This window comes from Branchiostoma floridae, chromosome 18 (assembly GCF_000003815.2).
Source record: "Branchiostoma floridae strain S238N-H82 chromosome 18, Bfl_VNyyK, whole genome shotgun sequence".
NCBI classification, from domain to species: Eukaryota; Metazoa; Chordata; class Leptocardii; order Amphioxiformes; family Branchiostomatidae; genus Branchiostoma; species Branchiostoma floridae.
In genome coordinates this window covers 3,082,562-3,105,996 of record NC_049996.1, presented here as the reverse complement: position 1 = coordinate 3,105,996, position 23,435 = coordinate 3,082,562, and the positions used below count along the sequence as shown (strand labels likewise).

General features: G+C 40.2%; 2 protein-coding genes and 1 long non-coding RNA gene across 3 annotated transcripts; 2 read left to right on the top strand and 1 right to left on the bottom strand.

The window, feature by feature from the left end:
- Positions 1–3,005: 3,005 nt before the first annotated feature.
- On the bottom strand, positions 3,006–23,435 carry LOC118406126. The gene is made up of 3 exons (XR_004829983.1): positions 23,361–23,435; positions 5,500–5,703; positions 3,006–3,159 (listed from the first exon to the last, which is right to left on the bottom strand). It is a non-coding gene; the product is annotated as an uncharacterized LOC118406126 (long non-coding RNA).
- Positions 7,988–12,731, top strand: LOC118406117 (E-selectin-like). Its single transcript, XM_035805985.1, has 4 exons — positions 7,988–8,071; positions 9,989–10,059; positions 10,916–11,092; positions 11,726–12,731. The coding sequence occupies exons 1-4, from the start codon at positions 8,064–8,066 to the stop codon at positions 11,992–11,994; spliced, it is 525 nt and encodes a 174-aa protein (XP_035661878.1). The 5' UTR covers positions 7,988–8,063; the 3' UTR covers positions 11,995–12,731.
- On the top strand, positions 16,969–20,212 carry LOC118406118. Its single transcript, XM_035805986.1, has 4 exons — positions 16,969–17,090; positions 18,226–18,359; positions 18,934–19,041; positions 19,253–20,212. The coding sequence occupies exons 2-4, from the start codon at positions 18,258–18,260 to the stop codon at positions 19,394–19,396; spliced, it is 354 nt and encodes a 117-aa protein (XP_035661879.1). The 5' UTR covers positions 16,969–17,090; positions 18,226–18,257; the 3' UTR covers positions 19,397–20,212.

Below are 23,435 nucleotides of genomic sequence, written 5' to 3'. Positions count from 1 at the left end.
CATTTTTCATTTAGGGGGGGGGGGGGTGTTGCTCACCCTCTGTTATCATTTATGAATTTAGTACACTAGTACACTAGTCTTATAATATCATTGTGCAGCCTGGCAGGGCACATCCTGCGCCTACCGAACCATAGGTATTCCAAGACAGCCATGACTTGGATTCCTACAGGTGGAAAACGGAAAAGAGGCAGACCCAAAAATACATGGAGAAGGACTTTCACTGAGGATCTGAAAAGAGCTGGCATCCCTTGGGTACAGGCAGAAATGGCTGCAAACGACAGAGGACGATGGAAGCTTGCTGCCTTATGTGCCTTACGGCACGGGAAGACCTAAGGTCTAAGGTAAGGTAAGCCAACATTGTGCAGCCAACAAACCTAACAACATTTTAATATATACAGTAAATTCTGGTCGACCACTTGTTCACATAAAGTTAACGTTGCCCGTGCGTCTGTAACAGATGTCTGTGCACATCTCGATTTCTGTAGCCCTTGGGCCACACTTTTATGAAAAACGGGGGGCTAGTCCGATCTAATGTGTGTTTAAGTCCCAAACTCTTCCTCATATGTGCTAAGCAGAAAAAGTATTTTGCACCATCTTTTGAGTGTTTGGGTATCACCCCCCGGTCGCAGTGCGACGGTCTGCCTAAACACCTCAAACAGCCTCAAAAGACCTCAGACGGCTATGATATGCAATGTACATGGGACAACGACATTGTGGGGTACCCTGGATACATTGCTTATGCATTTATGAACTTAAAAAACGCAGCAAGTCATAAGTATTTAACCGTTATTTGGAGTTAATCCGCTGGTTTCAAGAGCGAAGCAATGTCTGGCCGCCATGTTGCATCGTCTGTGTTAGGAGTCTGCTTCGGGAAGTTCTCAATTTTTTAGGGAAGTGAGTGTAGGGAACCCCGGTAGAAATAGGATGGTACCCAGGCTAGTTCAGGCCGGTGAACTTCAGCGAATTTCTTTCAAGAACCAATGAAGAAAAAGTCGGAAGAGATGTCGAGGTCTACGCTGGCCTAAAGGTTGGGCATGCCTGCCGACAATTCGGATGTTTTGTCCGCATCGAGGTGGACAAGACGGCCAGTGGAAAGACTGATGAAGATCCGCGGCCCAAGTCTGCTTTGAGGTGATTAAAATTTCATTGTTACCTTCAGTTTTGGATTGAACTACTAGTAGGGGAGGGGGGGCGAGGGTATTTTAAATTTTCACATTCGGTACATTTATGCATAAATGACTACAGCACTGTTTTTTTTAGTCTATTGACAGGATGTCTAAGCTATCTAGTCAGTATAAAGGCACTAAACCGACTGATAACAAATTTTGGACTCTTCTATTAACAGGAGATTCCTGTCAATGAGCGCTCACCACAGCACAGAAGAAGGACTTGGAGTCTGAAGGAGGACTCCATGTACACCTGTGGAGTATCATGGATACCAGACGATCATCTGAGAGAGAGCTGTTATGTGAGCCGGTGAGTTATAGCGTACATTGAATTTATGTTGGTTGACAATGTTGTTATTCTGAGGCTACAATTGTAGCTCATCACAAGGACTTAATAGGACCTAAAACTAGACTTTGACTTGAAAGATACAGGAAGAAGACCATCTTGATATAGTAACCCTTTTTGAATGGGTATGACTGTTATTTTTACTTTTATAGTTTCATAGACAAATGTCTTTTTTTCAATCAAGTTTGATACTGTATTAATGTCTCATTTGACACCTGTTTTGTGCAGGGCCCTATCATGTGCCGTTCCAGTAGAGCCCTACTACTATTCTGCGAGACTCAAGGCTCCAGCTGCATTAAGGTCAATCCTCCCACTGGTATGCTGGCAGTGTGGGGAGACACTCCCCATTCTTTGGAGAAGGCCAAGCAATTCCAGACGATCCATCCAGTGTGTCAGGTGGGTTTTAAGTCTTTAGTTACATGTCATTTTACAATGTACAGTTTTTGTGAAGATGATACTTTGCCTACATTCATTGTGCTTTTGTCTGAATTAGTGTGCTTTCTCAACATAAAACTTGATTTATGTAGTAGCTACATGTTTATTAATGAAGGTTAAATATCCAGGTACCAATACATGTGTATAGATGATGCATCTTTCCACAAACATGTCTAAAACTGGAGCTAAATACATTTTGAATTTCAGATATTTGTAGTGGCATCCATGTATTGCAAAATTCAATCAATGATTTATCCCATCTTGCGTTTTTGTAGGTGTGCAAATCTGCAGGAGTAGAGGAGAGGACACGAGGAAAGAAGAAGATGAAAAGGAGAAGAGAGGCGGAAGATGACAACTAAGGCATGTGTTTTATTTGATCTAACTTTTTCATTACTGTTTTCACCAAGTGCTAAGTTGAAAAGCCTTCATCCTACATGCTCCATTCCATCTGAAGTGCTGAGCCTTTCCATTTACATTTGTGTCTATCATGTACACTGTAAGTTGTAAAACTACATGTTGTAAACTATTGAAGAAATGTATACATCAGAAGGGTTGATACATAATTGTTGCTTTTCATACTGTGTTTCTGTAGGCACCTGAAGAATGACAGCGCCATAAGAGGAAAACAAGATGTCAGAGGAAGTTAGACAGGAAATGCAGCATGCCAGTCAAACAAAACAAAAATAAAGTTCTTGTTTGGTATACCATACTTTGTGTGTTTAGTCATTTGTTGTACCTTCCCGGCCACTTAGATTTCATAATAAAGAGAACTTTTTTTTTTGCCAAACTTTTTTTTTTTTCGCTCGCTCGCACCAATTCTGGGGCTGCCAGAGGATGTCATCCATATAATCAAATCAACATGGCCTTACTGACACAACGGAAACCATCTATACTATGCATCGGGCATGTTGTGAGTCGATACTCTTCTCACCTGACTAAATCGACCGCTTGCTCGTCTTGGGTAGTTTGATTGTATTTGACCAGGATCCGCGAAGCCTGGTAGAGGTTACTACGGACGAGCGCAGGCCAGCTGCCTGCCAGACCAGTCGCCGTTCACACAGGTGATGTTGTAGTGTCCGGTCACTCTAATGTAACCGTCATTGTATGTGAAGGTGCAGGTGTCTCCGTTGCTGTAAGGCGGCTCACATCCTTCTCGCAAGATGTTGTACAGGGAAGGTGTTAAATCGGATCCTAATCTCAAGCATCGGCCGTCTGGGAGACAAGATTTATTTATTGAAAACTGAACATTACATCATATTCGCCGTTGATTGACAACGGTTATGTACATATTACACTCCTTGGCGTCTTGGACCGCATATATATACATGTAAATACTTTACGTTACGGGGCCACATCTGAACTATGAGCAGTGACACCTGTGCTGTAGTGCAATGTGAACCAGTCAGAATTGCCCTGAATTAACTGACAGACGGTCACCGATCGAAATTTTGGTATGAATAAAGCAATTGTTGTGTAGAAAGAGTCTCTTTATTCAATGAACTAGAGTTCCACGACCTCATTTCTTCGCCAAATGGTTTGGATCTCTTCGAGTGAAGTATTTTTCCATTCAATTATGCAAGTAAGGTCCTGATTTGCATAATCTGTCTCGGTTGATCTGCCTTTCCATCCAAGAGGCATAAATCTAAAGTATGAAAGGCCACTTTGTGTTTCCTCATTAAGTATGTAAATAATAAACTAATTTTCATGATTATGTCTAATAATGTTGACCCTCACTAAGCTTCTAAGTATGAAGTAAGTATACTATCAGTACCACTCTGGAATTATGATATTTTTCAAATAATTTTGCAAATGAGCTCGTCATTTGCATATAAGCTATTTATTGACATTTTTTTTTTCTTTCCCAGTTATATATTTGACAAAATTCTATCATGAACTGCAGTGGATTTCTAAACTTTCCTCAACAATTATGGAAACTAGCTGCTGATTTGCATAATCAATATCTCATTATGTTGATTTGCATAATTTGTCTCGGTTGATCATCCTTTCTATCTAAGAGGCATAAGTCCAATGTACGAAAGTCTTATCGTTGCAGAGAACGCCAGTAATGTTTCCTCATTAACTATGTAAACATTAACTACTTTGGGATCAGAGGTCAGATGTCAGCGTTATGATATCAGAGACTGTTTAAAGGTTTTAAGAGTAGTTGCTTGTTTTGTCTCAGGTTTAAGTGTATTATATATTTCAGCTGCCCTGTATGCAAATGTGCGTTGACCTGCTCTTGAAGTGTAGTTAGGTTTATGTAGGAGTTGTGCTTGTCTGGTGTTATGACTGTGGATTTGGTTATTGAAACGAAATGTATTGAGTAGGTAGTTGGGTGCTAGGCCATGAAGGCATTTGTACACCATAATGTAGATCTGCCGAGTTCTTAGCTCCTGCAGCAGACTCCAACCCAGTGCCTGATGCAGCTCCCCAACATTCGACCTTGGCTCACGTCGGAGGATGATTCGTGCGCCCCGGTTCTGGAGGATTTGGAGACGCTGCTTGTTGGCTGCACTGCAGTTGTCCCATACCACGTTACAATATTCAAGGAGTGGTAGAGCAAGGGTTTTATACAACAAATTTGCTACACCAGTGCAGAGATAAGGCCGTAGGCGTCTTAATAGTCCTAGGCGCTGTGACATTTTACTGCACACTTCATCCAAGTGATCAGTGAAACTTAAGCTAGAATCAAGTATGACACCCAGATATTTATAAGAGCTAACCCTTTCCAAGGTATCACCATTAATCTTGATCTCCAAATCAGGAGTAGAATTTGTTTTCCTAGTGGAGCCCATAAGCATCCACTTTGTCTTCTTGATGTTAAGAGTAAGTCGATTCGACTTAAACCAGGAAGTAATTTGTTTAAGTTCCATGTTTAATGTGCTTTCTATACATCTGGGGTCATTACTTGAAAAGAATATAGCTGTATCATCCGCATATAATGTTACTTTACAGCGGGTTATAGCTTTGGGTAGGTCATTAATAAACAGGTTGAAAAGAAGGGGACCTAAAAGGGGAAGGGGACATCTATTGACATTTCTCCCTTTCTCAGTTTACAGATGTGCCAAGTTAGAGAGTATTCTCATTGAATGTAGTATATTTTTTTAACTTTCCTCATTGATTATTCACATTAGGTGTTGATTTGCATAATTAGTATTTCATTATGAAAGCCATTCCGTAAGCTATCTATATGCCAAAAATCATTACAATGAGTCAACACGTTCTTAGTTATTCTCGCAACGGTTACAAGTTTCAAACTAGATCGGCGCATGCAGTTAAAAAAAAACTAGGGGGCTCAATCTTACAGCCCCAAGGGCTATATACCATTCAAAAATCACAACCACAGCATGTCCAGAACAAGAGTTATCAAAAATAAAAATTTTGCTGCAGTACCATAGGAATCCGCTAGGGGGACCATTATCAAACTTGACCTTTTCCTTGACCCCTACCAACCTATCATCAGGATCCATTCAAGGCTTCATGAGTTATGCTGTTAACAGACAAACACACAAACAGACAGACAGACAGATAAATACGCATGGCGGATCTTACTGTCTACAATTTTCTTGCAGTACATCGGTTCTCCAGACCAATGTTTATCGAACGTAGGGCCGCCGTTACAGGTCCTGATGGTATCACCAGACTTCCACGTGTAGTGGTGCCGCCACTTGAACTCGCAAGTCTCTCCCTTGTCGTATGGCCACTTACAGCCTATCAGCTTGACGTTTGTCCCATACGAAGGCTGGGAACAGTCCGCTACATACAGGACATGACGGAAGACATAGTAAACTAGAGTTCGGCGACCTCATACCTCCATAAAATATTGAGATCTTTTGTTAAGTTTATGCAAATGACATTTACATAATTTATGCATGGCGATGTTCACCATTCACTAACGTACAAATGTCACAAGTATAAAATTACCATCATTAATCAGTAAGCAGTTTTGCCATTTTGCACATATTATGCAAATCGGTTCCTCATTTGCATATTTGGTATCTGCTTATGTTTCATCAATATCATAAATCACATGTGTTACATTCATTGAAGTCCAGTTATGGAAAACAATGGAATTCTACAATGCCCTCATTAATGTGCAATCTAAGTCCTAATTTGCATATTTTATCAATATGTACACCTTGCCTAAGCTTCGTGCATGCCTAAAATGATGGCAATCCCTCGTTCCTTTCTGCAGTCCTCTTCGGAATGTCTTGACAAAAATGACCCTGCAGTTCCAAATGTTAGGCGTATGAAACTTGCCCCACTTGACGCTGAAAACGATCTACCACCCACATGTCATGACCATATTATGTCCGGGAGAAGAGATACATTGGAAAAACTGGTATGATAGATTATTCTCATTGATTATGCAAATTAACTCCTATTTTACATATCCAGCCTTTTAATTTGTACAACATTTTCTAAGGCACGTACATACCAAAAATCATGAAAATCCGTTGTTCCCTTCTTGAGTTATTCCCTTCAGAAGTAATGCCCCTGCTATTCCAAAACTAACCGCTAGGGGCCAAAAGTTATGTCACTTTTTCCTGACCACAAGAGCTATCTAACACCCTAAATGCAGACTGCAAAAATAATGAGATAGACACCATAAACGTTGCAACAAGAATTGAAGTGACAACACATGGCAGCGCAGACAACAAATCATTCATTCCTGTATTCAAGAAGCGAAATATATAGTGTAGTAAAGTGACACTAGTGTGGTAGACAAAATATTCTTTCTTTCTCTGAAATCAGGCGAAAATCAATGAAAACGTGGATGCCATCCATAAAATTTACTTGCTGTGGCCTAATGTCATATGAACTTCAGTGTTTCTGTACGTACATGAAAGAGGCTTTGCCTCAAAATGCCACACCAGAGCTGCTATCAGCACCAGGGTAAGCATCACTCTCACACTGCAGAGAAGAGACATGAACAATGATACTGTGGAAGTTTAGGCTACTAGTATCAATTCACTGTATGAACATAATATATCTGACATTTTTTTGGTAGCTTTTGTCCAGACATGATATTGTCGGATAGTTTTGCTGACAGATAGCTCTTTGGATGTAAGGAAGAAATTTTGTAGGTTGGGGCTCCCTAGCAGCTTTCTCTGAAACTGCAGCTGTATTTATGTAAACATAATCTAAGGAGGGTAACTAAACGAACGAAACAAAGAATTTCCATGACAGTCGGTATGCATATACAATGAGATGCGGAATATGCAAATTTGGACATAATTTGTATTATCAACAGAGCCACAAGTCAATTGACATAATCAATTGCACATTGGCAAGGTCAATGAAAAATACCTTTAGTTTTAAACTTGTAGGGAAGAATTTTCACCTTTGGAACCAGACAACAGAAGTTGCTGGAAAAAAAGCAAAAACGTGCATTTTACGTAGATTCGGGTAATAAGGAAGTCTGTATAAACAAATAAACAAGACCTGTGCTTCTAAGTGTAATTCTGATAGAAGAGGGCTTAGGAGACAACAAAACACACTGCCACTGAGCCATAGTCCCCTTTAGTTGGAAAACATTCATGCGGAAACATTGCCCCACGGTACATAGTTCCTTTTGTGACTTGCAGTTCTGAGCTAGATATATGCAGTTTCTTCTGGTTAGAACTGGATATTAGAACATTCTAGGCTTACCCCAGTCACAGTGAAGCATACATTGGAGTCTATATCCTTTATAGGGTAAAACATTATGGGCAGGTCACCTGGTGTGTACGTGCGTGCATTCTCTCACGTATATCTTCTTACACTACCTTTACTTAAATGGCCTGTAAATTGACATTCGTACATACACCGAGCATTATTGAGTGACTTATGAAATCTGCCATTGTTACCAATATGAAGGCAGACTCAAACATGACATAAATGTCCGTTAAATGTGATGTCCAACGTACCGCATCATGGTGAAGTTCAGAGGAGGTGCAGGCGGTCTGACCAGTGTTCTGTGCCTTTCGGTGCTATCTCCTGATGTATACGTCATATGCAAATGTAACAATGAGATACATTTGCATATGACGTATACATCAGGAAACGGAGATAGCACCGAAAGACACGATACAGGTCAGACCGCCTGAACCTGAAACACTCGCGTCAACTTCACCATGATGCGGTATGTAGAACACCTTTACATTTACCAGACATTTATACATTTTATGTTTGAGTTTGCCTTTGTCTTGGTAACAATGGGAGATTTAATAAGTTTCAATAATGCTCGGTGTACGTGAAGCTGTCTACATACAGGCCGTTTGAGTAAAGGTTACTTTTACAGTGAAAGAAGATATACGAGAGAGAATACACGCACGTACACACCAGATCACCTGCCCATAGTGTTCGATACGCATAAAACAGAATATCTCCTCTGTGTGAAAAGGATCTAGACTCAAATATGTTTCCCTATGCCTGGTGTACGCCTCGAATGTTCTTATATCCAGTTCTAACCAGAAGAAACTGTCTAGCTCAGAACTGCATGTCACGAAGGAAACTATGTACCGTGGGGCAATAATTCCGCATGAATGTGCCCCAACAAAAGTGGACTACAGCTCAGTGACAGTGTGTTTTGTTGTCTCCTCAGCTCCCTTCTGTAAGAGTTACAGTAAGAGTCACAAGTCTAGTTTATTCGTCGATGCAGACTTCTATATTACAAGAAGCTACTGTACATCTAGTTTTCTGTCCGATAAATGATTTTCCCCCCTTACAGACCATGGAAAGAATCATTGCTAACTGTTGTGGAATGTACCATTAAAGAATGCTGACATTCAACACTCAACTGCACACACAAACACACAGCACAAGTTCCTGAGAGAGAGAACAATGCCTGGGGCAAATTATTTTCGAAAGTATATATTTGCATAATTTAACCCTATTCAGACCGGGGGGGGGGGGGGGCTTTTGAGGCCTGCGCCAACTTCGATGCCCTATAACGCCAGAACGGCTTACGCTAAAGCCACCAAATTTGGTGAGTTTTCCTAAAATATTGTTGGCAATAACTTTACGAAGTTTGACAAATTTTCCATTTTTTCGTGTTGCCATGGCAACCGTTTGCTGACAGGCAGTTTTGCCAAAAATCACTATTTTTGGTTCTAACAATGTATTTTTCACATTTATTTGCTATATTACTGCTATTTTGTTACATAAATAAAATGTTATATTATTTAGCATATCTTTCATAATTATATATGCATAAATTATGCTAATTTGATGACGTCATTAGCCCAAAATCCAAGATGGCGGACCGTATGGCCAGTTCAAGAATAACAAGCTAATTATCCCTTAAAATTTGTAACTACCTGGTATTTTTTCATCAAAAACCATCTAATGAATGAATTTAGTCTATTTCCATTGCCCTTTGTGATAATTTGTTGCAAAAAAAGTAGTTTTAAAAATTCAAGGTAGTGGACATAATATGGCGGAGCCAAACTCGTATCTTAGATGTCATCGATGTTGACATCTGACATTATGACGTCATCGATGTTGCTATTGGCAATAAAAGTCGTAAAAAACATTATTATTCTGTTACCTGCACTTGTTGTTACATTTTTGTAGTATAACTTGAAGTTGTCTGAGAATACCTTTTTTCATGGGTCCGGCCAATATAATCAAATTGATGACGTCATAATTACGTCATCTTACGTCAACGTAACGTTAAACGTCAAATAATCGTCAAATATTATGTCGGTATTACGTCCTGAAAATTTGGCGGGCCTACGGCACGTCGTTCAAGAGTTAGAGGACTTAGAAGTGGAGGGCCTCAAAAGCCCCCCCCCCCGGCCCAGGGATGACCAAAAAAGCCCGGTCTGAATAGGGTTAAAGTCCTCATGAGACTTATTTGCATTTTTAGTGGCATTGGCCAAGATTGGCAGTCCCAGCACATGTCGTTCGGCAGGTGTAAGTCGTCATTTTTAGCCCTTACCCCTAGATAGGAACAAAGAGTCATTACTTTAACACCAGCTATATCATGTTTATGCTGTGAAATGATACTAGCAGCCTCAACTTCCGCAGTATGATTGTTCATGTCTCTTCACTGCAGTGTGAGAGTGTTGCTGACCCTGGTGCTGATAGCAGATCTAGTGTGGCAGTTTGAGGCAAAGCCCACACTCGGTACGTACACGTCAAATATCGTTACAATCCCTCTAGAGGTTCTAAAGATATGCTGACCACAAATATCTGGACACACAGACAGACAGACACACACACACACACACACACACACACACACACACACACACACACACACACACACACAAACACACAGAAAGACACACCAAAAACTATACCTCCATTTTTCATGGACGTAATTTTGGCACACGAAAATGTGTAATATTTTGTAATAACAACTTACCAACTCTCTACACTTGCCATTTTAAATTGTCAAGACCTATGTATAAAGTACAAAAGGCTTCTCAAATATAGATGCACACGATATTATTGTATTGCACCTGTAGCCTTGCTTACTGCTTTCCTTTATTCATAGTACAATTCTCTTTCGACAGAAATACAGTTTCACTACGTTACGTAAGTGGTAGCAGTCGTGTTTCTCTTATCGTTTATTTGTATATCTATATCTGTCTTTTGCCTAATCGTGTAATGGGCAAATATAAGCTTCGATGTTGCTACTAGTATAGAGCAAGTGCTGAGTGCATGTCAACGTATAATGGTATCTTCAACGCCTTGTTTGTTTTTGGCATTTGTGTGCATCGTAAGATTACTCTTCCTGGAGCCATGCAAGATACAAATGAAATACATGCAATGAAGAAAACTTGACAACAATTGCAGAGAATTTAACATAAAATGATAAGCAGAGGTCAGAGGTAAAATATAAAGAAACCAAAGTTATCATACATCACAAAAATTGAATAGCAGAAATACATTGGAATTCAGGTACAGCTCAAAAGTTTGCTGTTATTAGGCAAAAAGATGTTGTGTTTTACACCATGTCTTCCACCATATCCTGTAGCGTGTAGCTTCCCTCCTGTGTGTAAGGGTTGCGAGCGGACAGACTGTGTACCCCCGTTTTACAAGGGGAAGATCTGCAGGCTCACGTGTCGGAACAGCCACAGACAGGAGTCAGGTAATACCAGCAGGACCTGTGATGGCCACGAGTGGTCTGGAAAAGCGCTGGAATGCAAGGATCGTAAGTTCTGCCATTCTTTTCGAGAAATCAGGCAAAAGGTAAAGACAGTTATTTCCCTGTACAACTTGGGAAAACATACAATAGTGCCTACTAAAAATTAGCATTATAGTACAAATGTATTCATGAATCATAATGGAAGCTCATCTGTGTTGGTAGTACAATGCTAAACTTTTTTCCAAAACAAACGTTTATACGGTTCAAATTTTAAACGACCACTGTCGCCTTCATCAGGATCAATAATGAGCAGTCACTTCCGAACGTAAACTCGCGAGAGTTACAAACACGTGACCTTATTGACACGTGATCTTGCGTATACGTGACGTCAGCAACTGGTCAAGTGTCCCGTGATGTTTATATCACCCATCGTCTCTGTTTAGTGATGGTTGGTGTGCCCTGATGTATAAAGTCTCCTTTATACCTCTTATAAAGTCTGTTCAGTATCCAGTATTCTGACTTTTTCCAGTGAAACGGTATGGTTCGATGAATGATAGCCTGTGTTTACACAAGCTCTCGCCGGCTGGGCTTAATGACCCCCTCCCCCCTCCTAGGGAGGCGGCAATCTTAGGGCCGGCCGCTAGGGGCGCGATTTTAGTCAGGCTAGATGAATGAATGGTATAATATCTTGTCTCTCAGTCAGATGTGAGTATCCGGAGGATTATGACACGGAGGGCACCTCGCGAGAAGGATGTATGCCGCCTTACCACAACGGAGAGACCTGCACCTACACGTGCAAGGAAGGTTTCTCTAGAGCGGACGGAGACTACAGCATCACCTGCGAGGAAGGTAAATGGTCTGGGGAACCGCTGGAGTGCGATGCTGCAGTGGCGAGGTTGATGAGTTTTATTATGATGGCTGATGAGAATAAGGACAAGATCACAGCTTTAGGGCTCCAGGAAGAATAGTGATACTACATTTAGTAGTATCATGGAGATCCAAATAAAACAAACAAACAAACAAACAAACAAACAGCAGGAGAATCTAGCAGTACAGTCGATTGGTAACCACTGTGGCATCAATGTGGCTTTAAGATTTTGGCAAGGTCCAATTCATGATTGCGAAGAAATAACAAAAGAGGATAGTCACCACTGTGTTACAAAGTCTAATACAACAGTTAAAACAATATCCACGGCAATATTCCAGAGACTCGCACTCGGAATGTAATAAAACAAAGACAACCCAATTAATTGTATTGGTGCTGTTTTGTTACTTGTGTATTTTTGCAAGGCTTCTTTTTATGCTGTCTTTCGATACTGTGCTTTAGATATACGTCTCACACAAAATCCTGATATCAATTTATGCCTAATCTTAAATATAAAATCAATGGATGATTTCAAAAATCATATTAGCCGTGGATCAAGTGCTAAGCGACTAAAACTCGTAGCGATACAAATTCATTTAATCATGATGCACAAGTTCATGATACTTTTTATACCAAGCATATATTCAGAAATCTATGTCTGATTTGCCAAAAATAGATTATTTGCATCTAAGATAACGAACGAGTGGTTTAATTGATGTACATGTATTTTACTTTATATCAAGTTCATGAATTGTGACAGTAGCATCTATGCCAGAATGTTTGTTACACAATCTTCTGAAACAAAAATACGTCTATTAAAGGATTTACTGTTTATCATTATGCATGAGTTAATAGTTTAATTTGTTTCATATTGCCAGTTCTACTTGTGTCGAACATAGAGCAAAAATAGGCTGTATTCAGCCGCCTCGTACAACCGCCCTACCTCTGCGCGTTGTCGCTCTCCGGGCAACCATGGAATTTCGAGGTCAAATTTGTAACGGCGTTGTCATCCTCCTATGCAGGGACATCCAACAGCCAAACTGCCTGTGTGGATTATGCAGGGACATACAACAGCCAAACTGCCTGTCTGGATGTGCCCTGCTCTTTCAACTGTCACTCTTAGTTCCTGTGGACGTCCCCCCCCCCCCCAAACCAGCTGTCAGCCAATCAGAGAATAGGCTTTCCGTTTTCACAAGCTGTCTCGCATGTAAAAGGATAACCTCATTAATATTTATAAGCAGGGTGGTCAGGAACTAAGGGTGACGGTTGAAAGAGCAGGGCACATCCAGACAGGCAGTTTGGCTGTTGGATGTCCTTGCGTAGGAGGATGCGGCGTTGTAAGCACGTAGAGTTAATGAAAAATCATTAAAAAATTTGTGAGCTGATTTTTAGAAACCATGGTTTTCATTTGAATTATAGCTTGAGTACAGGGGAACGCAGTACGCCAATAGAAATTATTAACTCCGTTACAGAAACGAGGCTCCTCGTGCGTTCTACTTGGTGAGTCGGTCTCTTAGCATTGAAGTAACCATGGTACTTGACTGCATGTTTGTGACAGCGTTGCATTCGTGACAAATTCTCTATCCCTCTTGAGACCTGTGTGTTGGTTCCCAGAAACCTTAGCTTTAATTTGATATATGACTTAATGTCGACTGGTGACTAACATAGCAGTGGCATAGAAAATGTTCACTCTGTTGAAGACTCTTACCCCATACGTTTTACCGAGGAACGAGGTCGCCCAGCGTGTTGTCGACGCAATTTTTGGGTATAAACTCGTTGATCCTCACATCAACAGGGGGACTTTGGTATCATTGCAAAGGCAATGAAATTGACTATCACATTGTGGAATTAGATAATTGGATCTAAGTGAATTGTAAAACAGACAAGCACAAATAAACTGGACAAAAAATGCTAATGTTACAAAAGTCATAGTGCCAGATGTAGTTTCGCAACGCACAAAATATGTGCATGGTTGTGCTGGAAAAATCTTGTAGATATGAAAAAGTATAAACTGAATATGCAAGTCAAGAAGGTCTTTTCGTTGCACCACAGACCCATGCAAGGGGATAAGCCGTGACCCGGCGTGCGCTGTGTCTTAGCGTTCTATGTGATCTGTGTCGTTCTAGAGGGTTTTCGGAAAACCCTGTCCAGTCCAGACAGGGAAATGGGACGGAAAACCCTGTCCAGTCTGAAAAGAGGGTCTGCATAGGGGTTCCTGGCAATGCTTAAAACTATTACTTCAGACAGCACTTATACTGAACTGATACACATAACTATAGAATCAGCAGCATAATGAGTGACCCGAAGGTGCAATATGCATGCACACAAAGTCAGTTCTGTCAAATGCAAAGTACCCAATTAACACTTATCTGGTAGGACATGAGGGGGAGAGAATTACACCCATTGTCCATCAAACAATGGATAGTGAGTGTCTGTCAATTTCGGGTTGTTAAATAGTGGCAATACATTACAAAGACAGGCTTTGAAAGGTTTTCTTTAAATGATAAGTGTGCAGCACTCATTTTGAGAGCTGGTCTGTTTAAATCCTGGTTTAATAGAATGACTGTGAAAGGTTTCAATATCAACACGACTTTAGTACACAACATTACATATATCTTACAATGCACTACAATAAAGCCGATATGGCATTTTTCAAACCCTAGTAAAAGTTGTGAGCTATATAGAACTATGTATCCTTTTAAAAATAATGTGTTTTATTTGCAAAATTATGCCGTAAGGCTAATAGCACATGTTCAGTCTCAAAGACTTAAAGAGTAGAAGTTTTTTTATATGATGCACAGAAGTAACAATGATGATTTTTGTTATGATTTTTGTATGACATTGTGTCACACTTCAAGTGATGATATTTCTGTGCTTAGCCATATTAAAGATAAAAGATGTTGTTGTTAACTAGTATTTAGTAGCTTACAATGTATACCCCCATGCAGACCCTCTTTTCAGACTGGACAGGGTTTTCCGCATTCCAGACTGGACAGGTTTTTCCGAAAACCCCGTTCTAGAAAACCCCCGAAGTAGAACCGAATGTTCGATGCTTGGCCATTCAACTATTTAGACGGTGCACTTTACATACTAGCCGCCTAGGGGCGCTTTTAGACCGTGTGTTGGACAAAATGAGTTCTGCGCACCCAATTTATTTCTATAAATACTTTTGTAGGTTTACAAATAAAGACATAAAAGTATACTAGTATACACCAGATTCTTGACGTGGAAATGTTGAAATGATAATAGAATGTCCGTCATAGTACTTGATAAGAATTTGAAGATGGAATTTGGGTTCATCGAAATTTTCAATGCTCCAAAACTGTGTGTGGTGCACCCAATTTTTTAGGTTGGGTGATCATGAACCAGTGCATCCAAAGTTCGCAGTGAAACAAACTGGGAACATAAAACCACATGGAACTTACATGCACTACAATCAACCTACATGTATATGACTTAAGAAAGAGTACCTTATCTCTACCAAAATTTTATCATACTATTAGGCTGATAGATAAAAATGCAGTGAGGACAATCGGTCCTTGTTTCCAGGGGTTACTCAAGTGCAACTACAGTACAAGCCTGGGGTAGGGTTGGCACAGGTCACTTGTCTCATCGCACAGGTAATTACACATAATTGGTCTGTTATTGTAATTGGTTATAAATATGGGTGGCAATTGTCAGCTGTCTTGTCACTTTTTACGTGTTTGATGACTTGATGTACACAGGGGTCACTTGATGGTCGTGTCGGTGATCTAAGAGAAATTTAAACTGTCGCCTGTCGTCCTCTGGTCGATAATTTTGTTTGAAAATTCTTTACAAACAAAATATTTGTGCTCAGCACACTATATACAAAGTTATACCAATTTTACTAACGTACAAGCCTGGTGTAGGTTTGGAACAGATCACTTATTTCATCGCACAGGTAATTACACATAATCAGTGTGAACGGGTTGGGCCGTCAGACATGTCATTTATCTTGTCACTTCTTATGTGTTTGATGACTTAATATACGCAGGGGTCACTTAATCGTTCCTAACGTCGTGCCTGTAATCTCAGAAACGCAAATTGTCATATGTCGTCCTCTGGTCGACAATTTTTGTTCGCAAATTCTCTACAAACAATATATTTGTGCTCAGCACACATACACTATATAAGAAGGTATGTACATGTATATAACTCCCTACAAGTTTGAGTCTTTGTCTCATCTGTTGTGGTGCACACGGTCTTTGTTTTTGGTAGATTAGTTGGTGCACTATCCGAAGGAAAGCTGTGGCCGACCAGCCTCCATCTGCACAGGGCTTCATTTGCCCATCCTGCACCAGGAGGTGCGGGTCGAGGATTGGACTACATAGCCACATGAGAGCGTGCAGGGGAGACCGAGGACTACCTTCCCAATGATCTTCGGACACGAAGAAGCAGCCATCATCATCATCATCACCTGATGTGATTAACGACATAGAGCACCTTGACTAATTCGCACACGGCAACTTCAAACGGACAAGCACGACATTTCAACAAGATCCCATTCCGACATGTCCGCCATGGATTTACGAATCGGGATTCACCCAAACGCGTATTTGATCCGGATTCCGATTCGCAAATCTTGTATGAACAGTCCGAATCTAGTGAGATAAGGTGGCGTTTACAATCGGCAGCGCGTTAGGCAAAGGCCCAAGAGGTCCCGAGTTCGAAACCTGCCATGTCACTGATCTTTTCTTGGGAAGGACTCTACTTTCCTCACTTAACTCAGGTGTAAATGCGTACCCGACGCATCACAATGATCTATGGGTTACTTTGGCTTTAAATAGCTTAAATGAGTACATAGCCTCGGCTAGCTAGGGCCGTCCCTCGGATAGGACGTTAAATAGAGGTTCCGTGTTTGGGAAAGCCACACGCTGAGCACGTAAAAGTAAACGGTAGGCGTCCTTCGCATTGTAAGTGGATCAAACCATTCCGGCTAATTGGGGTAGAAAGTTTTCCCTCTAAAATTTGCCAACGTCATATTACCAACCAAGTGGTATTGCATCATACGAATTCTTGAAGCATGACATCATACCACACCTTAAAAAAAGTCACCACACCTTAAAGGTCGTTGCATAGATCATGAGCTCACCTGCAATTTAGGCTCTATCCCACCTGACGACTCGCACACTTGAGAGCGAGACACCGAAGTGAACACATCGCACTTCTTGAATTTCGGTAAGTTTCAAATGATTGAATTTTCCAGACAAGTTTCACATTATGTATGTAACTTAACTTATCAGTAGCAGTTAAACAAGATTGTTTGTTTAATATAATCTCCAAACAGATTTACCGGTGGCATAAGACAGTATCAAAGCCTACAGACAGCTACAATCAAAGCCAGCCGAAAAGCATCCATTTATAAGCCAATTGTGGCTATTGGATACTGCTTGGCTGACTTTGATACTGTCTGAAGGCTTTGATACTGTCTTATGCCACCGGTAAATTTACTTACGTTTGATATAGAATTCTGCGTGCAAGTACGTGCTACACATTGTCCGATAAAGTATTATGTTCTGATTAAATGTCATCGAGGGAGGCCCCGTTTTCTAAACCGTCAAAAACTAGAGGAGATTTCTTCAACTTTGTTATACAGAAAACCAAAGGGGTCAGTTTTGGGGGAATTGTTTGGACATGGCAATCTAAAATCCAGGCAAGGCGTGGGTAGTTTGACACACAAATCACAAGGCTCTGGCAGTTGTAACACACAGCTACAAGCAGTGGCAGCGGCGGTAACATTAGCATATGGAGCGCCGAAGGAGTGGGGTTGGGGTCTGGGGTATGCTTCTCTCGAGAACATTTGAAATCATAACTCTTCGAAATGTTTTCCCTGTATTTTGAGAGGCGAATTTTGTTGGCAGACTAAGTAAATGTCATTTCTATTACCGAAAAAGGTTTTCGAGGGTGACACCCCTAAACATATTTTCACCATGTCCGTGGTCCGGCAAAAATGTTTTAAAAAACTTTGACCCTCTGAAACACCATCTCCTGACTTTTCAGGGCCAAACTTTACCGCTAGACCATTACATTAAAAATATACATTCAAGGGTTTTTCGCAAGTTTTTGAGGGCGACGCCCCAAAATATTTTCCCATTTTGAGCCCCGAAGGGCCAAGGCGTCACATGGGAAGTGGGGATAGTTTGAAATCTTGACCCTCCATTTTGGAATTTTCCAGCTCCAAAATGCCAACATTTCCCAAGATACAGGCTTCTTACACTTACTTTTGCAAGCCATCTTGAATGGCATGAAAATCCTCGTTCTGTGTAGGTCTGTAATGGTGACCTTTCAGCTTCATTCTATCTCTTTTTTCCAGGTGAAATCCTAGACCCAGCCACTTTCAACACGATGAGTAAAGGAGGTCCGAAAACTGGAGTTCCGGGAGGCTGGGGCCCTTGGACGGCTTTTGACCAGGTTGAAACTGACCGCGCCCGGGCCCTCCTTGTTCTGGTAAATTTTAGAACCCTCAAATTTTCGCAGCTCTTTGTTTGACTTTAATAACTAAAATGTGCATATATGTTATATATGTACGTGACAGGGCTCAAAATACCACCTGCACATGCAGGTAGTGCAGGTAAAATTGGAGCTGTGCAGGTATTTCTGGTGTCTACCTGCACATAACCTGCACTGGTCCATGTAATGGGTTTATAAATACATGTACTATGATGTAGGCGTATGTGGATTTTTAGTAGCTGCATTGACTTTTACCACCTATGAAATATAAAAGAAATAATGACAGTGGTTTATATTTTAGTACGATCGATACTTCCTAAATATCAAATGGGTAAAATTTGTCTTGTGTAGGTAATTTCCAATATTACCTGCACCTGTGCAGGTATGCAGAAAATGTATTTCGAGCTGACGTATATTTTGCTGTTAATTCCCATTTAACTTCAAGTTGCCGCATATTATTATGAACAGCATCAATTAATTAAAAGAGCTACGTTAATGGCATTTCACCCATTCTTAAAATAAAGTTCATCGTATTTGTCTTATTACAATTACTATTTACTATGCCTTGTAGTTCCGAGGTGAGGCGGAGAAGACTCTCAACAACGGCAAAGCGTTCGAGGCGTTCATACCGCTCTCGTACCAGACACAAGTTGTCGCAGGGACAAACTACAGTATACTGGTAAGGTCATCTTGCTGTATATGCCATTATTTGACCAATCCTTCGAGACAAATGAATGTATTGTTTTGGGTGTGCCTGTTTGTGTTTCTTGAAATTTGTGGTCAGCATCAAACATAAGAATTTCTAGATGGATTGTAACGATATTTGCAATGTGTGGACTTCTTGGGAAGACAAAAGTCAAGGTCAATTTAATAATATTCTTCCATTCCAGGCTTTTGTCGGAGATTTGGGTGGCTCTGGTCAGCCGAAACTGCCTGGGCCAACAGTGCATTTCGAGGTGTTCTGGGGTCTAGGGCCGGCCTTGCCTGAACTGACCAAGGTCGAATGGTGGGTTTACGAACAAGCCAAGAAGTAGGGAGTCAACTTCCTAGCCAACAGTGCATTGCGCAATTACAGTAGAAGCCGTTTAATTGCACACCCCATTTGCCAGCGCATTTCGTGCAATTACCCGGATGGTGCAACAACGCGAAGTTATCCAGCTGGCCTGCACCACGACGGGATTTTTTTTTTATTCTGTGCAATTAACAGAAGTGTGCGGTAATCCGTTTTGCAATTAACTGGCTTCTACTGTACTTACTGCGTTAAGCAGTCAGAGTTTTCTACTTTAACAACCAAATGTATGATGAAGTTTTTGAAGAGTGCTTTCCAACCGTATATGGTGAGAGAGAGCTTGACTAAAACGCAGTAAATTGTGAATGTACTGCAGACGCTAAGCAAAATCTGTAATTTTTACTATGATTCTTCAAACTGTTATATAGACCGTTGAAAGCTAAATATGCCCATCTAATTTAAAATATGAGTAAATAAAAATAACCTTGTTATAAACTGTTCTAGTTACATCATATCCAAATTCAGACTAAAAAGAAACAAAAGCAGATTAAACATCGAACACGATTAAGATGACTCAAACCGAATCATCTTTTGCAACTGAATGTGAACGCTCCTAATCCGTTTGTGGCTATCAAAAGTGGTTAGAAAACTTCTGAAACGATTCAATGTTTAATTTGCTTCAATTTCGTAAGTGTGAAGTGAACGATGTCTTAGCTGCAAGGAATTATCAAAGGAATCATTTAATGCATGGAAAATTATAAAAAAGTTAACTAGTTCTTTCTTAGCCTTGACTTTGTCCAGCTGTGGTGAGATCTTGAATAAAATGGGAAAATATGGGAAACTTTCTATGTCGATGTAAATTTCTGTGTGAGAATATTACATGATACACATGATTCTAATACAGGACACTGTCAAACAATAACACACAATGCAGGACAACAGAACACAACACTAAACTTCATTTTTTACATATTAATCTTCCAGGAACTGTAAATTTCTATAGCTATAAAATATCTTAGCACTGTATATAAAACATGCAATCTATTTAAACACCTGTAAACCTGTTTGAAAATAAATGAATTTCAAGACTACAACGCTGACAATAAGATAGTAAATGGGGACAACATAAGTACTGTAAATTGGTTTAAGTTCATGGGGACTTCTTTTAGCAGTAGCACGGGAAAAGGGGCGTTTGGTTAAAACACCTGCAGTTTATATAATGTAATACAGAACAGAGCAGAATGGTAGAGGTGTTTAACTTGACAGTTTACCGCAAAAATTCGAACTTAAAACAAATTTTTCACGATTTACAGTAAACCTGACCTTTGATCAAGGCATCAGATGTGTATACATGTATGTACACCTCTACTCAAGCGTTTTGCCAAGCACTCCGGGTCCCCTCTACTCTTCTCAATCAGTTTGTTGGGTTCTTTTATGTTTTTTTTATATAGAAGCATCAGTGTTGGTAGTAATCATAGTATAATATTAAAATTTCTTCCAACACAACTTGTTATACACGTATCAAGTTTTCAACGACCACTGCCACCTTCTTCAGGATCAGTACTGATTTATTTGAACTTTGATTAATCCTAAAGAAGGCGACAGTGTTCATTGACAATTTGATCCCTGTAAACCTCGGTATTGGAAGAAAGTTTAGCATTGTACTAGAGGTGGTATGTATTTGTAAAATGGCAAGAATGCAGTAATGACACTTTGTCTTTGTTACTCAGGTAGAACCCTGGGGGAGGGTTGGCACAGGTCACTTGTCTTATCACACCTGTAGTTACAGATAATCGGTCTGTTTTTGTGGTTGGTTTTAAGGAGAGCTGGGAAAGGGTGGAGCTGTCAGTTATGTCGTTTATCTTAAGTTTTTTATGATTTTACCGTAAATGCATTAAAGTTCGTAATGATAGGGAAAAATTGAGAGTTTGTGATGGTTTTGAGTTTGCGATAGCGCTATAATCACATACTGGATAGTAATTGAAACATCGCCTTGGCAAGAGTGCTACAGACGGACAGGCTGAACAGTTGTTTTTGACAGTACTGTCGTGATCAACTGTCACTGATCTAATCGTATCTACCGTAAGGATATGCTACACTTCTTATTACCTCCATGAAATGTCATGGAGGCTATATTTTACCCAGCGTTTGTGTGTGTGTGTGTCTGTCTGTCTGTCTGTCAACAAGATAACTCAAGAACGGCTGGATGGATTAGTTTCATACTTCGTGTGTTGGTGGGGTGCGATGAAAGCTAGAAGTGATTAGATTTTGGGCCCCCTAGCGGCTTCCCTTGGTACTGCAGCGCAACTTCTGGTTTTGCTATCTCGTGTTCTGAACATGCTATGGTCACGATTTTTGAGCGTTAGATAGCTCTTGTGCTCAGGAATAAGTGACATAAGTTTTGGCCTCCTACCGACTAGGTTTGGGATAGCAGGGGCATTTTTGTCAAAAACTTCTGAAGAGGATAACTCAAGAAGGGAACAATGGATTTTCATGATTTTTGGTATGTAGGTACCTTAGACAATGTTGTACAAGATAAGATACCAATTATGCAAAATGGGAGTAAATTTGCATAATTAATGAGAACATTCTATCATGGCAGTTTTTTCAATGTATCTCTTGTCCCGGACATGATATAGTCTTGACATTTGGGTGGTAGGTAGTTTGCAGTGACATGACAATGTGGGGCAGATTGCAGCCCCCTAACATGTAATTTCGGAACTGCAGGGGCGTTTTTGTCAAGACATTCCAAAGTGGATAACTGCAGAAAGGATTGACGGATTGGCATCATTTTAGGGGTGCAGGCAGCTTAGGCAAAGGTGTTCATAATGATATACATGTTATGCAAATGAGGACCTTATTTGCATAATTAATGAGGAAATTGTATAATACCGTTATTACCAATAACTGGACTTCAATAAATGTAACACTTATTAATTATGATGGATGGAATATAAGCAGATACCAAATATGGTAATGAGGAACTTATTTGCATAATTTATGTAAAAATTGCAAAGCCGCTTTATGTCTAATGATTGGAATTTTATACTTGTAACACGTGTACGTTAGTCAATTATGAACAACACCACGCATAAGTTATGTTAATGTGTTAGTCAGTTGCATGAAATTCACAAAAGCTCTAAATTTTCATGGAGGTATGAGGTCGCCGAACTCTAGTTTCAAAAAAGTAATACTGTGTACTAAATATGTCCAAAGGTCGGGTCTATTATTAATATTCAATTTGTACTTTGGAAGAATTTATGCGTCTTCACCGTAACAGTTGCCTCCAAAACATCATAATACTGTAACGTTACATTATGTATATTACGTACATGTACAACTTATACAAGGGGGTAATGTTTTAGTCAGGGGAAAGACAGAATAACACTTTTCACAGTGGTTTTGTGTTGGTGGTGAAGCGGACACAAAAACAGTAAACATTTAATAAACCGCCGCAAATTATCATGCATTTACAGTAGTTTATACATGTTGGGGGCACTACCGTTCAGAATGTCGTGTCGTTAGCTTCTGTGCTCACAATGACTTCAGCCCAAAATAATTTCTCCCAACACTTGGTTTGTGTTTTTGATTCTTTCCCAGTTCAATTTCTCTTTTCTTGAATAAGAATTAAGACAAACCGCTCAACAACTTGTCAACATTCAGCAATATAAGCTGAATGGCAGAAGTTTTCAGACACAACTTACAGACCAAAAGGGCACCTTTTTTACCCTCGATGTATTCCTGAATTGTTTTCTAATGATAACAGGCCTCTCTGAACGTTATATGAAGCATATCTTTATCCTAGGCGACTGGGCCAGTATTTTGATGTGTAACACTCTGTTGGTGTGTAACCGCCCCCCCCCCCCTCCCAATCGAAGATGCCACCGTTTCTTTGTGCTTCGTCCTCCCGATATTGTCATCTTGTGGGCTCGAAATCTTTATAAAAACGAGCTACTGGTCCCATAATTCTAACTTAACAAAATACTCACGTTTGATGAAAGCGGACAGAGAACCGACAACAAACAACGTTTCACTCTAAGTCTGCACTTCAGGTAAGGTGAGAC